The sequence below is a fragment of the Poecilia mexicana genome, unplaced genomic scaffold (assembly GCF_051168715.1).
Source record: "Poecilia mexicana isolate PSO_F unplaced genomic scaffold, ASM5116871v1 scaffold_11, whole genome shotgun sequence".
NCBI lineage: Eukaryota > Metazoa > Chordata > Actinopteri > Cyprinodontiformes > Poeciliidae > Poecilia > Poecilia mexicana.
In genome coordinates this window covers 27,563,934-27,581,979 of record NW_028263380.1, presented here as the reverse complement: position 1 = coordinate 27,581,979, position 18,046 = coordinate 27,563,934, and the positions used below count along the sequence as shown (strand labels likewise).

Below are 18,046 nucleotides of genomic sequence, written 5' to 3'. Positions count from 1 at the left end.
ACTGAGACACACTGAGACACTGAGACACACTGAGACACACTGAGACACTGAGACACACTGAGACACACTGAGACACTGAGACACTGAGACACACTGAGACACACCGAGACACTGAGACACACTGAGACACTGAGACACACTGAGACACACTGAGACACTGAGACACACTGAGACACTGAGACACACTGAGACACACTGAGACACTGAGACACACTGAGACACACTGAGACACTGAGACACTGAGACACACTGAGACACACTGAGACACACCGAGACACTGAGACACACTGAGACACACTGAGACACTGAGACACACTGAGACACACTGAGACACTGAGACACACCGAGACACTGAGACACACTGAGACACACTGAGACACTGAGACACTGAGACACACTGAGACACACTGAGACACTGAGACACACTGAGACACACTGAGACACTGAGACACACCGAGACACTGAGACACACTGAGACACACTGAGACACTGAGACACTGAGACACACTGAGACACACTGAGACACACCGAGACACTGAGACACACTGAGACACTGAGACACACTGAGACACTGAGACACACTGAGACACTGAGACACACTGAGACACACTGAGACACTGAGACACACTGAGACACACTGAGACACTGAGACACTGAGACACACTGAGACACACCGAGACACTGAGACACACTGAGACACTGAGACACACTGAGACACACTGAGACACTGAGACACACTGAGACACTGAGACACACTGAGACACACTGAGACACTGAGACACACTGAGACACACTGAGACACACCGAGACACTGAGACACACTGAGACACACTGAGACACACCGAGACACTGAGACACTGAGACACACTGAGACACTGAGACACACTGAGACACACTGAGACACTGAGACACACCGAGACACACTGAGACACACTGAGACACACTGAGACACTGAGACACACTGAGACACTGAGACACACCGAGACACTGAGACACACCGAGACACACTGAGACAAACCGAGACACACTGAGACACACTGAGACACTGAGACACACTGAGACACACTGAGACACACTGAGACACACTGAGACACACCGAGACACTGAGACACACTGAGACACACTGAGACACACTGAGACACACCGAGACACTGAGACACTGAGACACACTGAGACACTGAGACACACTGAGACACTGAGACACTGAGACACACTGAGACACTGAGACACACTGAGACACACTGAGACACTGAGACACTGAGACACACTGAGACACACCGAGACACTGAGACACACTGAGACACTGAGACACACTGAGACACACTGAGACACTGAGACACACTGAGACACTGAGACACACTGAGACACTGAGACACACCGAGACACACTGAGACAAACCGAGACACACTGAGACACACTGAGACACACCGAGACACCGAGACACACTGAGACACCGAGACACACTGAGACACCGAGACACACCGAGACACCGAGACACACCGAGACACTGAGACACACTGAGACACACTGAGACACTGAGACACACCGAGACACTGAGACACTGAGACACACTGAGACACTGAGACACACTGAGACACTGAGACACACTGAGACACACCGAGACACTGAGACACACCGAGACACTGAGACACACCGAGACACACTGAGACACTGAGACACACTGAGACACTGAGACACTGAGACACACTGAGACACACTGAGACACACCGAGACACTGAGACACTGAGACACACCGAGACACACTGACACACTGAGACACACTGAGACACACTGAGACACACCGAGACACTGAGACACTGAGACACACTGAGACACTGAGACACACTGAGACACACTGAGACACTGAGACACACTGAGACACTGAGACACACTGAGACACACTGAGACACACCGAGACACTGAGACACACCGAGACACTGAGACACACCGAGACACACTGAGACACTGAGACACACTGAGACACTGAGACACACTGAGACACACTGAGACACACTGAGACACACTGAGACACACCGAGACACTGAGACACTGAGACACACCGACACACTGAGACACACTGAGACACACCGAGACACTGAGACACTGAGACACACTGAGACACTGAGACACACTGAGACACACTGAGACACTGAGACACACTGAGACACTGAGACACACCGAGACACACTGAGACACTGAGACACACTGAGACACACTGAGACACTGAGACACTGAGACACACCGAGACACACCGAGACACTGAGACACACTGAGACACTGAGACACACTGAGACACACCGAGACACTGAGACACACTGAGACACACCGAGACACACTGAGACACACCGAGACACACTGAGACACACCGAGACACACTGAGACACTGAGACACACCGAGACACACCGAGACACTGAGACACACTGAGACACACCGAGACACACTGAGACACTGAGACACACTGAGACACTGAGACACACTGAGACACTGAGACACACTGAGACACACCGAGACACTGAGACACACCGAGACACACTGAGACACACTGAGACACTGAGACACACTGAGACACTGAGACACACTGAGACACTGAGACACTGAGACACACCGAGACACTGAGACACACCGAGACACACTGAGACACTGAGACACACCGAGACACTGAGACACACTGAGACACTGAGACACACTGAGACAATGAGACACACTGAGACACTGAGACAATGAGACACACTGAGACACTGAGACACACTGAGACACTGAGACACACTGAGACACTGAGACACACTGAGACACTGAGACACACTGAGACACTGAGACACACTGAGACAATGAGACACACTGAGACACTGAGACACACTGAGACAATGAGACACACTGAGACACTGAGACACACTGAGACAATGAGACACACTGAGACACTGAGACACTGAGACACACCGAGACACTGAGACACACCGAGACACACTGAGACACACCGAGACACTGAGACACACTGAGACACTGAGACACTGAGACACACTGAGACACTGAGACACACCGAGACACTGAGACACACCGAGACACACTGAGACACTGAGACACACTGAGACACCGAGACACACCGAGACACCGAGACACACCGAGACACTGAGACACTGAGACACACTGAGACACACTGAGACACTGAGACACTGAGACACACCGAGACACTGAGACACTGAGACACACTGAGACACTGAGACACACTGAGACACTGAGACACACTGAGACACTGAGACACACTGAGACACACCGAGACACTGAGACACACCGAGACACTGAGACACACCGAGACACACTGAGACACTGAGACACACTGAGACACTGAGACACACTGAGACACACTGAGACACACTGAGACACACTGAGACACACCGAGACACTGAGACACTGAGACACACCGAGACACACTGACACACTGAGACACACTGAGACACTGAGACACTGAGACACACTGAGACACTGAGACACACTGAGACACACCGAGACACTGAGACACTGAGACACACTGAGACACACCGAGACACTGAGACACTGAGACACACTGAGACACTGAGACACACTGAGACACACTGAGACACTGAGACACACTGAGACACACTGAGACACACTGAGACACTGAGACACACCGAGACACTGAGACACACCGAGACACTGAGACACACTGAGACACTGAGACACACTGAGACACACTGAGACACACTGAGACACACTGAGACACACCGAGACACTGAGACACTGAGACACACCGAGACACACTGACACACTGAGACACACTGAGACACACTGAGACACACCGAGACACTGAGACACACCGAGACACACCGAGACACTGAGACACACTGAGACACTGAGACACACTGAGACACACCGAGACACTGAGACACACTGAGACACACCGAGACACACTGAGACACTGAGACACACTGAGACACACTGAGACACTGAGACACACTGAGACACACCGAGACACACTGAGACACACCGAGACACACTGAGACACTGAGACACACCGAGACACACCGAGACACTGAGACACACTGAGACACACCGAGACACACTGAGACACTGAGACACACTGAGACACTGAGACACACTGAGACACTGAGACACACTGAGACACTGAGACACACTGAGACACTGAGACACACTGAGACACACCGAGACACTGAGACACACCGAGACACACTGAGACACACTGAGACACTGAGACACACTGAGACACTGAGACACACTGAGACACTGAGACACTGAGACACACCGAGACACTGAGACACACCGAGACACTGAGACACACCGAGACACTGAGACACACTGAGACAATGAGACACACTGAGACACTGAGACAATGAGACACACTGAGACACTGAGACACACTGAGACAATGAGACACACTGAGACACTGAGACACACTGAGACACTGAGACACACTGAGACACTGAGACACACTGAGACACTGAGACACACTGAGACACTGAGACACACTGAGACAATGAGACACACTGAGACACTGAGACACACTGAGACAATGAGACACACTGAGACACTGAGACACACTGAGACAATGAGACACACTGAGACACTGAGACACACTGAGACACTGAGACACACTGAGACACTGAGACACACCGAGACACTGAGACACACCGAGACACTGAGACACACTGAGACACTGAGACACACTGAGACAATGAGACACACTGAGACACTGAGACAATGAGACACACTGAGACACTGAGACACACTGAGACAATGAGACACACTGAGACACTGAGACACACTGAGACACTGAGACACACTGAGACACTGAGACACACTGAGACACTGAGACACACTGAGACACTGAGACACACTGAGACACTGAGACACACTGAGACAATGAGACACACTGAGACACTGAGACACACTGAGACAATGAGACACACTGAGACACTGAGACACACTGAGACAATGAGACACACTGAGACACTGAGACACACTGAGACAATGAGACACACTGAGACACTGAGACACTGAGACACACCGAGACACTGAGACACACTGAGACACACTGAGACAACTGAGACACACCGAGACACTGAGACCACCGAGACACTGAGACACACTGAGACAATGAGACACTGAGACAATGAGACACACTGAGACACTGAGACAATGAGACACTGAGACAATGAGACACTGAGACACACTGAGACACTGAGACACACTGAGACACTGAGACACACTGAGACACTGAGACACACTGAGACACTGAGACACACTGAGACAATGAGACACACTGAGACACTGAGACACTGAGACACACTGAGACACTGAGACACACTGAGACACTGAGACAATGAGACACTGAGACAATGAGACACTGAGACACCGAGACACTGAGACACACTGAGACACTGAGACACACTGAGACACTGAGACACACTGAGACACTGAGACACCGAGACACTGAGACACACTGAGACACTGAGACACACTGAGACAATGAGACACACTGAGACACTGAGACACACTGAGACACTGAGACACACTGAGACACTGAGACACCGAGACACTGAGACACACTGAGACACTGAGACACACTGAGACACACTGAGACACTGAGACACACTGAGACACACCGAGACACTGAGACACACTGAGACACACTGAGACACACTGAGACACTGAGACACACTGAGACACACTGACACACTGAGACACTGAGACACACTGAGACACTGAGACACACTGAGACACTGAGACACTGAGACACACTGAGACACACTGACACACTGACACACTGAGACACACTGAGACACACTGAGACACACTGAGACACTGAGACACACTGAGACACACTGACACACTGAGACACTGAGACACTGAGACACACTGAGACACACTGAGACTCTGAGACACTGAGACACACTGACACACTGAGACACACTGAGACACACTGACACACTGAGACACACTGAGACACTGAGACACACTGAGACACACTGAGACACACTGAGACACACTGAGACACACTGACACACTGAGACACACTGAGACACACTGAGACACACTGAGACACTGAGACACACTGAGACACTGAGACACACTGAGACACACTGAGACACACTGACACACTGAGACACACTGAGACACTGAGACACACTGAGACACACTGAGACACTGAGACACACTGAGACACTGAGACACACTGAGACACACTGAGACACTGAGACACACTGAGACACACTGAGACACTGAGACACACTGAGACACTGAGACACACTGAGACACACTGAGACACTGAGACACACTGAGACACTGAGACACTGAGACACTGAGACACACTGAGACACACTGAGACACTGAGACACACTGAGACACACTGAGACACTGAGACACACTGACACACTGAGACACACTGAGACACTGAGACACTGAGACACACTGAGACACACTGAGACACTGAGACACACTGAGACACTGAGACACACTGACACACTGAGACACTGAGACACACTGAGACACTGAGACACACTGAGACACTGAGACACACTGAGACACTGAGACACACTGAGACACACTGAGACACTGAGACACACTGAGACACTGAGACACACTGAGACACTGAGACACACTGAGACACACTGAGACACACTGAGACACACTGAGACACTGAGACACACTGAGACACTGAGACACACCGAGACACACCGAGACACACTGAGACACTGAGACACTGAGACACACTGAGACACACTGAGACACACTGAGACACACTGAGACACTGAGACACACTGAGACACACTGAGACACTGAGACACACTGAGACACACTGAGACACACTGAGACACACTGAGACACACTGAGACACTGAGACACTGAGACACACTGACACACTGAGACACACTGAGACACACTGAGACACTGAGACACACTGAGACACACTGAGACACACTGAGACACTGAGACACTGAGACACACTGACACACTGAGACACACTGAGACACACTGAGACACTGAGACACTGAGACACACTGAGACACACTGAGACACTGAGACACACTGACACACTGAGACACACTGACACACTGAGACACACTGAGACACACTGAGACACTGAGACACTGAGACACACTGAGACACACTGAGACACACTGAGACACACTGAGACACTGAGACACACTGAGACACACTGAGACACTGAGACACACTGAGACACTGAGACACACTGAGACACTGAGACACACTGAGACACACTGAGACACTGAGACACACTGAGACACACTGAGACACACTGAGACACACTGAGACACACTGACACACTGAGACACTGAGACACACTGAGACACACTGAGACACACTGAGACACTGAGACACACTGAGACACTGAGACACACTGAGACACACTGAGACACTGAGACACACTGAGACACACTGAGACACTGAGACACACTGAGACACACTGAGACACACTGAGACACACTGAGACACTGAGACACACTGAGACACACTGACACACTGAGACACAGAGACACACTGACACACTGAGACACACTGAGACACACTGAGACACACTGAGACACTGAGACACACTGAGACACACTGAGACACACTGACACACTGAGACACACTGAGACACACTGAGACACACTGAGACACTGAGACACTGAGACACACTGAGACACTGAGACACACTGAGACACACTGAGACACACTGAGACACTGAGACACACTGAGACACTGAGACACACTGACACACTGAGACACACTGAGACACTGAGACACTGAGACACACTGAGACACACTGAGACACACTGACACACACACTGACACACACTGAGACACACACACTGACACACACACAGACACACACACTGACACACACACTGACACACACAGACACACACACTGACACACACACTGACACACTGACACACACACTGACACACACACTGACACACATACTGACACACACACTGAGACACACACTGACACACACACTGAGACACACACTGACACACACACTGACACACACACTGACACACACTGACACACACACTGACACACACACTGACACACACACAGACACACACACAGACACACACTGACACACACTGACACACACACTGACACACACACTGACACACACACTGACACACACTGACACACACACTGACACACACACTGACACACACACAGACACACACACTGACACACACACTGACACACACAGACACACACACTGACACACACTGACACACACACTGACACACACATTGACACACACACTGACACACACACTGACACACACACTGAGACACACACTGACACACACACTGAGACACACACTGACACACACACTGACACACACACTGACACACACTGACACACACACAGACACACACTGACACACACTGACACACACACTGACACACACACTGACACACACACTGACACACACACTGACACACACTGACACACACACTGACACACACACAGACACACACACTGACACACACTGACACACACACTGATACACACAGACACACACACTGACACACACAGACACACACACTGACACACACAGACACACACACTGACACACACACTGACACACACACTGACACACACACTGAGACACACACTGACACACACACTGACACACACATTGACACACACACTGACACACACACTGAGACACACACTGACACACACACTGACACACACACTGACACACACTGACACACACACTGACACACACACTGACACACACACAGACACACACACAGACACACACACTGACACACACTGACACACACACTGACACACACACTGACACACACACTGAGACACACACTGACACACACACTGACACACACACTGAGACACACACTGACACACACACTGAGACACACACTGACACACACACTGACACACACACTGACACACACTGACACACACACTGACACACACACTGACACACACACAGACACACACACAGACACACACACTGACACACACTGACACACACACTGACACACACACTGACACACACACTGAGACACACACTGACACACACACTGACACACACAGACACACACACAGACACACACACAGACACACACACTGACACACACTGACACACACACTGACACACACACTGACACACACAGACACATACACTGACACACACACTGACACACACAGACACACACACTGACACACACACTGACACACACAGACACACACACTGACACACACAGACACACACACTGACACACACACTGACACACACAGACACACACACTGACACACACAGACACACACACTGACACACACACTGACACACACAGACACACACACTGACACACACAGACACACACACTGACACACACACTGACACACACACTGACACACACAGACACACACACAGACACACACACAGACACACACACTGACACACACACAGACACACACACAGACACACACACTGACACACACAGACACACACACAGACACACACACTGACACACACACTGACACACACACAGACACACACACTGACACACACAGACACACACACTGACACACACACTGACACACACAGACACACACACTGACACACACTGACACACACACTGACACACACAGACACACACACTGACACACACAGACACACACACTGACACACACACTGACACACACAGACACACACACTGACACACACTGACACACACACTGACACACACACAGACACACACACTGACACACACAGACACACACACTGACACACACACTGACACACACAGACACACACACTGACACACACTGACACACACACTGACACACACAGACACACACACTGACACACACTGACACACACACTGACACACACTGACACACACAGACACACACACTGACACACACAGACACACACACTCCCAGCTCTTCCTCTGTCTAAAATGAGTCCAAACTGTGAAATATTTCTAGTTTAAAATCTACTTTTCTGATGTGAACAGGAATAATCGGCAGGTCTTACAACCAGAACCAGAACCAGAACCAGAACCCCGTCGTCTTGCCACTCACCGGAGTCGCTCCTGTTCAGCAGCGTGGCGGCGCTGCGGCTGCGGGCCAGGAAGGAGAGCGTTGGCGTCATGAGCCGCTCCACGATGCGGCTCTCCCACGGGCTGAGGCGCAGGCTGCGGGCTGACACAAGAGGGCGCCGTCACTGACTGTTCACAGACAGAGAAACACACACACACACACACACACAGAGAAACACACACACACACAGAGAAACACACACACACACACACACACACAGAGAAACACACACACACACGCCGACAGAGAAACACACACACACACGCCGACAGAGAAACACACACACACACACACACACACACACAGAGAAACACACACACACACACACACACTGCTGATGTGCTTCTGCTGCCTTCATGTGTTATAAATCCATGAACACATGAACCACTGAGCAGGATGATGAGGTTGGTGATGGACCTCTGCTGTCAGTCTACAGCTTCCACACATTCATCCCTTCACAATCATCCCAACAATCCAAGAAATCAGGAAACTTTACACCTGAGCTGGTTTCTTCATGCCGTCTCTTTGACCACGTTTAGCGCCTTGGTTCTCCTAAATTAGTTTATCTGGATAAACTCTAAATGTCTAAATTACTTTGCAGTTTTATAAACTTTCAGTTAAAGTTTGACACCTCAGATGAAGTTCTGGTTAAGAAGCAGTTTGACGTTTGTATTCATCACGTCAAAACTAAACTGCTGATCCAGGGTTGTTTCGGGGGCAGATATAATCTGAATTGAAGTTAGCAATTTAGCATTAGCGTTTGCTAAATACTGTGTTAGCATAGCTACTTCTTAGTAAGCAGTACCCACCACTGACTGGTCCAGCCAGGAATCGGAGAATTAGCTTCCAGAAGAGACCAGAACATTTACAGCTGGATCTGGGACAGATCTGAAGTGCACACACACCTCAGATTTGACCTTTCACCTCCAATGAACTGCCCTTCTTCTGGTTCCTTCAAGATGTCTCTTAGAACCAAGGATCTTACTCAAGAATCAATTTTTCATTGGTTCCTATGTTACATTGCTTCTGGTTGGTGCATCAGTTCCCATGACGACCGCTCCCCCAGAATCAGCAGCATTGTTTGTGTTCGTTTCCAAACCTTCAGCCATGAGGGCCAAAACGTTGATTCAGCAAAATATTGTAAATTTCAGGCAACTTTGGGTGAAAACAGCTGGATGTTTGTGGTTTTATTTACAGCAGATGAAGGTAAAAACATGGTGAATGAATGAGAAGAAATGTGCTGACCAACATGTTTTCTATTTTTACTAAATGAAAGTAAGGAGTCCGTCTGCATCAACGGGCCACAAACGGCCCCCCAGCCGCACGTTGGGCACCCCGCTCTGAGCTTTGCTGTGTTTTTGTGAAGAGTTGTTCAATATTCCAGTTTTTCCTCTTAGCACCTCAGTTCAGGATCAGATTTCCCTCCATCCTAGGAGTTGGTGACTTCAGACGCCTGAAGCCCAGCGTCAGACGAGACCAGAACCAGAATCCAGAACCAAGCCGGGTTCTGAGTCTGGCTTGTTTTCCTTTAAGTTTTCCTTTAAGCCTGAGAAACAGGCAGACTTTTGATGCTATTGTTTCCTTTCAGGTAATTAGTATTTAGGTAAAAGGAGGTCTGTTTGTTTTTGCTTGTTGGTTTTCAAGCTTGAGCAGCTGAGGCAGATTAATGATCACTGAATATATCACAGCTGTTCTAATCTTTACTTGAAGTTTTACTTGTTTTTTCTGATTCCAGAGCAACAGGAAACAGAACGGCGCTGATGGACGGCTGTTTCCTGTCTGTGGATCAGAAACATGGTCAGAAATTTTTACATCATCAGCAGCAGCAGCAGCAGCTTAATTAAACACAACTAGGGCCATAGGAAGATAATTAGTGAGACTATTTTCTTCTCTGCAGCTTCAGGATGTGACACACACCTTTAAACACACTCAGAGACAGAAGGAGCCAGAGCCAACCAGCCGCTTCAGCAAGACGACAGTCTGCTCTACATCAGGTTCCATAACCGATAACCTCACTACCTCCTGTTGCTAGGATACAGACATTTCCCTCCTCCTCCTCTTCCTCTCACGATGCAGCAGGACGAGGCTGAGCTGCTGACCGACTGTTTATCGTTCCGCAGCTAACCACATCCATCCATCATCCATCCATCCATCATCCATCCATCATCCATCCATCATCCATCCATCCATCATCCATCCATCATCCATCCATCCATCCATCATCCATCCATCATCCATCCATTCATCATCCATTCATCATCCATCCATCATCCATCCATCATCCATCCATCCATCATCCATCCATCATCCATCCATTCATCATCCATCCATCACCCATCCATCCATCATCCATCCATCATCCATCCATTCATCATCCATCCATCCATCATCCATCCATCCATCATCCATCCATCATCCATCCATCATCCATCCATCCATCATCCATCCATCATCCATCCATTCATCATCCATCCAACCATCATCCATCCATCATCCATCCATCATCCATCCATCCATCATCCATCCATCATCCATCCATTCATCATCCATCCATCCATCCATCATCCATCCATCCATCATCCATCCATCATCCATCCATCCATCATCCATCCATCATCCATCCATCCATCATCCATCCATCATCCATCCATCCATCATCCATCCATCCATCAATCCATCATCCATCCATCATCCATCCATTCATCATCCATCCAACCATCATCCATCCATCATCCATCCATCATCCATCCATCCATCATCCATCCATCCATCATCCATCCATCCATCATCCATCCATCCATCCATCATCCATCCATCATCCATCCATCCATCATCCATCCATCATCCATCCATTCATCATCCATCCATCATCCATCCATCCATCATCCATCCATCATCCATCCATCCATCCATCATCCATCCATCCATCATCCATCCATCATCCATCCATCATCCATCCATTCATCATCCATCCATCCATCATCCATCCATTCATCATCCATTCATCATCCATCCATCATCCATCCATCATCCATCCATCCATCATCCATCCATCATCCATCCATTCATCATCCATCCATCATCCATCCATTCATCATCCATCCATCCATCATCCATCCATCCATTATCCATCCATCCATCATCCATCCATCATCCATCCATCATCCATCCATCCATCATCCATCCATCATCCAACCATTCATCATCCATCCATCATCCATCCATCCATCATCCATCATCCATCCATCATCCATCCATCCATCATCCATCCATCATCCATCCATCCATCATCCATCCATCCATCAATCCATCATCCATCCATCCATCAATCCATCATCCATCCATCCATCCATCCATCATCCATCCATTCATCATCCATCCAACCATCATCCATCCATCATCCATCCATCCATCATCCATCCATCATCCATCATCCATCCATCCATCATCCATCCATCCATCATCCATCCATCCATCATCCATCCATCAATCCATCATCCATCCATCATCCATCCATCCATCATCCATCCATCATCCATCCATCATCCATCCATCCATCATCCATCCATCCATCATCCATCCATCATCCATCCATCCATCATCCATCCATCCATCATCCATCCATCCATCCATCCATCATCCATCCATCATCCATCCATCATTCATCCATCCATCATCCATCCATCATCCATCATCCATCATCCATCCATCATCCATCCATCCATCATCCATCATCCATCCATCCATCATCCATCCATCCATCATCAATCCATCATCCATCCATCATCCATCATCCATCATTCATCCATCCATCCATCCATCATCCATCCATCCATCATCCATCCATCATCCATCCATCATTCATCCATCATCCATCCATCCATCCATCCTCCATCCATTCATCAATCCATCATCCATCCATCATCCATCCATCATCCATCCATCCATCAATCCATCATCCATCCATCCATCATCGATCCATCATCCATCCATCATTCATCCATCATCCATCCATCCATCCATCCTCCATCCATTCATCAATCCATCATCCATCCATCATCCATCCATCCATCATCCATCCATCCATCCATCCATCAATCATCCATCCATCCATCATCCATCCATCATCCATCCATCATCCATCCATCCATCATCCATCCATCATTCATCCATCATTCATCCATCCATCCATCCATCATCCATCCATCATCCATCCATCCATCATCCATCCATCCATCAATCATCCATCCATCATCCATCCATCATCCATCCATCATCCATCCATCCATCCATCCATCATCCATCCATCCATCATCCATCCATCATCCATCCACCTAAAAAGAGCAGGAACTGTCCGATTATCTCCAGAACTAACGGCTCTGTGCTTTCATGTGTTTGTAGTTCTGCTGCAGCTGTATTGAGATGAAGTTTATCTGCAGACTCAAAGTGAACGATTCTGCAGCAAACACTGATTGGTTAGTTCCAGCATAACATTATTTTTTTAATTTGTTTTTTACTACTTATGTTAGTTTCACATTATTTCAGTAACCAAAACGGATTTTATTAAGGTATAAACATTTAGCCCTCCCTACTTACAAACGTCTGAAAATCGCTACTGGTAAAACTACTGGTGAGTTATGTTGATGCTCTTATTTTGAAATGTAACCGGACGTTCCGTGTTACGAGAAGCGGAAGGAGAAGTTGTGGAGACGCCGCTAATGTCGGACCGGCTAAAACAATCTGCCGTTATTATCAGAGACATAATATAAGGATAGACCCTCATGGACCGCTCTCGCCTATTGTCGCTGACGAGATTTAGGGCGGCCATCTTGGAGCGGTCCACCACTCCACTCAGCGTTATGTGTTTAGCAGCACAATGACGTATCAGCGCATTTAATCGATCATAACACACTTTTTGTTACTGTAAACCATATTGAAACATCTATCAAAGCTACATTTATAAACAATTGTATTTTTTAAGTATGTTTTTAATACATAGTTCATTATATTTAAATATGCTTAGTGGCTATAACAATAGAATAGGAATGGAATATTCTGATATCGATGTATGAAGAGCATATTACAAAGCACACAGCCGTTCATAATTTAATACATTATTTAGTAATAGCAATATATATTTATATAACTATGCAAACACTAATAAATAAAGATTAATAATGGCACAAATAAATAATGATTAATACTGAATATATATATATATATATATATATATATATATATATATATATATATATATATATATATATATATATGTGTTTCAGCCGACGAGTCCAAAATCCAATGAGATTCATCCTGCAGTGAATCCGTCTCTCTTTATAGATTTCTCCCTCGTCTTCCTCACATCGTGTCTTTAGGAAACTTTCAAAACAAAAGCAGAAGATTTAGGATGTATCTTACTTTGACAGAGTGAAAGAATATAAATAATAGTCTTTACCACCTGTGTAAACTTTGCCGGTGAATGTTATAACACATAAGTTTTATAATATGTGTTATATTGTTTCATTTCTAATATAGGCCCTTGTGTCAGTTAATCTAAGTCAATGTTAGAGAATAATTAATTTTTTTAGATGTACAGAATCTCAGTTAGCCTTCATAGCGGGGCTGAACCCGTATTACACCAAGCACTGTAGCTAATATTAGCTGGTATCTCGCCGGTGGACATAAATACAGTAAAGTAATATTCTAATCACAATATATACACAATAATATGTCCATCTTACTTGTGAAATGTTGTCTGTGGAGCCCTCACATCAATAATCCATCGATCAGAACAACAATATCCCTCAGTGCTGAGGCATCTTCTGCTGTTTTGGTTGAGCAAAGTAGGAGGGTATACCGCTCCAAGATGGCCGCCGTATTTCCTGCGCCGGAGCGGTCCATGAGGCGTCTATGCTTATATTATGTCTATGCATAGACCAGTCCTTCATGGGGTCCTCAGAAGTTCTGGTGCCCCCCCAATAATGCCTGTTTTTTTTTTTTTTTTTTACATTTTTTTTTCATGTCTCAAGGTGTTGACAAAACTAGGGACAAATTTCAATGGAGTTGGAAAATATCTAAAAATTATTTTAATTTTTAATTCAATTTATTGATACTTTTATAATTATTAAATGAATACTTATACTTAATAGTCATAATATATTATCTTAGTATTCCTTTAATTGTTCTAAACTATTATAATGTATTGAGTTCTGCTCCCGGACGAGGATTTTACAGGCATCATCCACCTACTACAATGTTTAAAATAAAAAATATTCAGCAAATACCAGGAAAACATATATTGTTGTGCTCACATGACCCAGGTTAGTTTAGTCAGATATTTGATAAAAATATATTTTGTGTATATTTTATTCAAATTTTGTGCTTTATCCATAGGACCTTTTTGTCCCTATTCTCAAGAATCACTGTATTATCCTTACATTCAGCTCATAGCTTTCAGAGCTAGCCTGTTAGCATGCTGCAGTAGCTCAAAGCTGGTTGTTTCTAGCAGCTGACTTACAACAGGCAGCTCTCTTGTTTTGACCCTAATCACACCATGCCCCATATTAAATATGTTTAACTTCGTTACAACAGTGGTTTGAAATAAACATGTTGCCATGTTAAAGATGGCGTGCTTTCATTTGCTCCAGTTGTAGCAGAGCCACGAAAACTCAAATGCAGGGCTCCTGTTTTTAAAAGTGATTTGGTGAAACTGTTAACTCTAAAATACTTTAATCTGAGCTCTTTAAACCTCAAAACATTTATTTGAGCCAAAGGCTGAATTGTATCCACTTAGCCTGCTACTACTTTAGCATGCTAAAAAAGGCTTTTGGCTCAAAATGTTTTTTTCTAGTTAGAGCCAGAAGGAACCTCCAAAAGCCAAGTTTCTTGTTTTAATTCCAAATTATATCGCATTTCATATGAAGTGTGTAACTGAATGAGAAACATGGCCAATATAAGATATTTTTAACTTTGTTGTGGTTAAAAATACCACAACAATTAGCATTACTTTAAAGAACTCCAGAGCCATAAAACCTCAGAAAAAACCAGCTTGTTGTTTTCAAAGTGATTCCGTTAAAAAGTTCACAGCTCTTTAAATGGTAAAACTTGCTTTGAGCAAATGATCCACTGCTCAGAGAACAGTGGAGAATATACGAGTTATCAACTTTAATATAACGGAAAGGTTTCATAAAACAACATGACGCTCTGTTAGTTGAACTCAACTAACAGGAACATATTATGATATCTACCATCTTAAACACTGAACACCACCCAGCACCATCAGCACAGAGCGCTCAGTGAAAAGCAGGATGTGAGCTCATAAACCCATGAGACAGACGCACCAATAAAGATGTAGAGGTGATCAAAAATGCAAAGGACTCAAATCAAGACAAACCACCAACTCAAAGTAAAACCCACGATGCACACAAGACCGAGAGCGTGACAGCAGGAGGGAGCAGGTGGTAAATGACCAGTCACCAAGCACAGGCAGGCAGGCAGGCCACCACAGACGACAGCGAGCACTGAGACCGGGTCAGGGTGGGGATGAGGAGGAGGAGAGGAGGAAGGCCTGGTGGATGCTGACGTCGGCTCGTCCTTACTTCTGTTGGGGGAGTTCCACAGGGTGGCAGAGGACTTGGACAGCCTGTTGTTAATGACAGGCTCCGCCTGTCGGGGCAGGTTGACCGTGGAGGCCGAGCATCTGCCTGCACCGGAGAGAACGCAACACAGACAGCTGATCACATGGGGCGGGGCCAGAACACCCGGCCCACCTCCAGCCGGGGTCCGGATACCCCCAGCCGTGTTTCAGCCAATCTGGACTCTGCTGTGGAAGCTGGGATGGAAGTTAGAGGAAAGTTTGGGAAAGTTTGGGGTTGTTGGGAATAAAAACCTGATTTCACCAATTTCAGAATCTGAATTCGTCTCTGAGAGACAGCAGCTGGT

At 46.9% G+C, this 18,046-nt stretch overlaps 1 protein-coding gene across 3 annotated transcripts in view; it reads right to left on the bottom strand.

The window, feature by feature from the left end:
- The window catches only part of map7d1b (MAP7 domain containing 1b), a 36,889-nt gene that overhangs the window by 8,162 nt on the left and 10,681 nt on the right, over positions 1–18,046 (bottom strand). For 2 of the 3 annotated variants that reach the window (XM_088010561.1, XM_088010562.1), the window contains exons 6-7: positions 17,704–17,808; positions 10,088–10,207 (exon numbers count right to left, since the gene is read on the bottom strand). In XM_088010561.1, coding sequence (XP_087866687.1) covers positions 10,088–10,207; positions 17,704–17,808 — 225 coding nt within the window. The remainder of the gene's footprint in view (positions 1–10,087; positions 10,208–17,703; positions 17,809–18,046) is intronic. The other variant, XM_088010563.1, reaches the window with a different exon arrangement.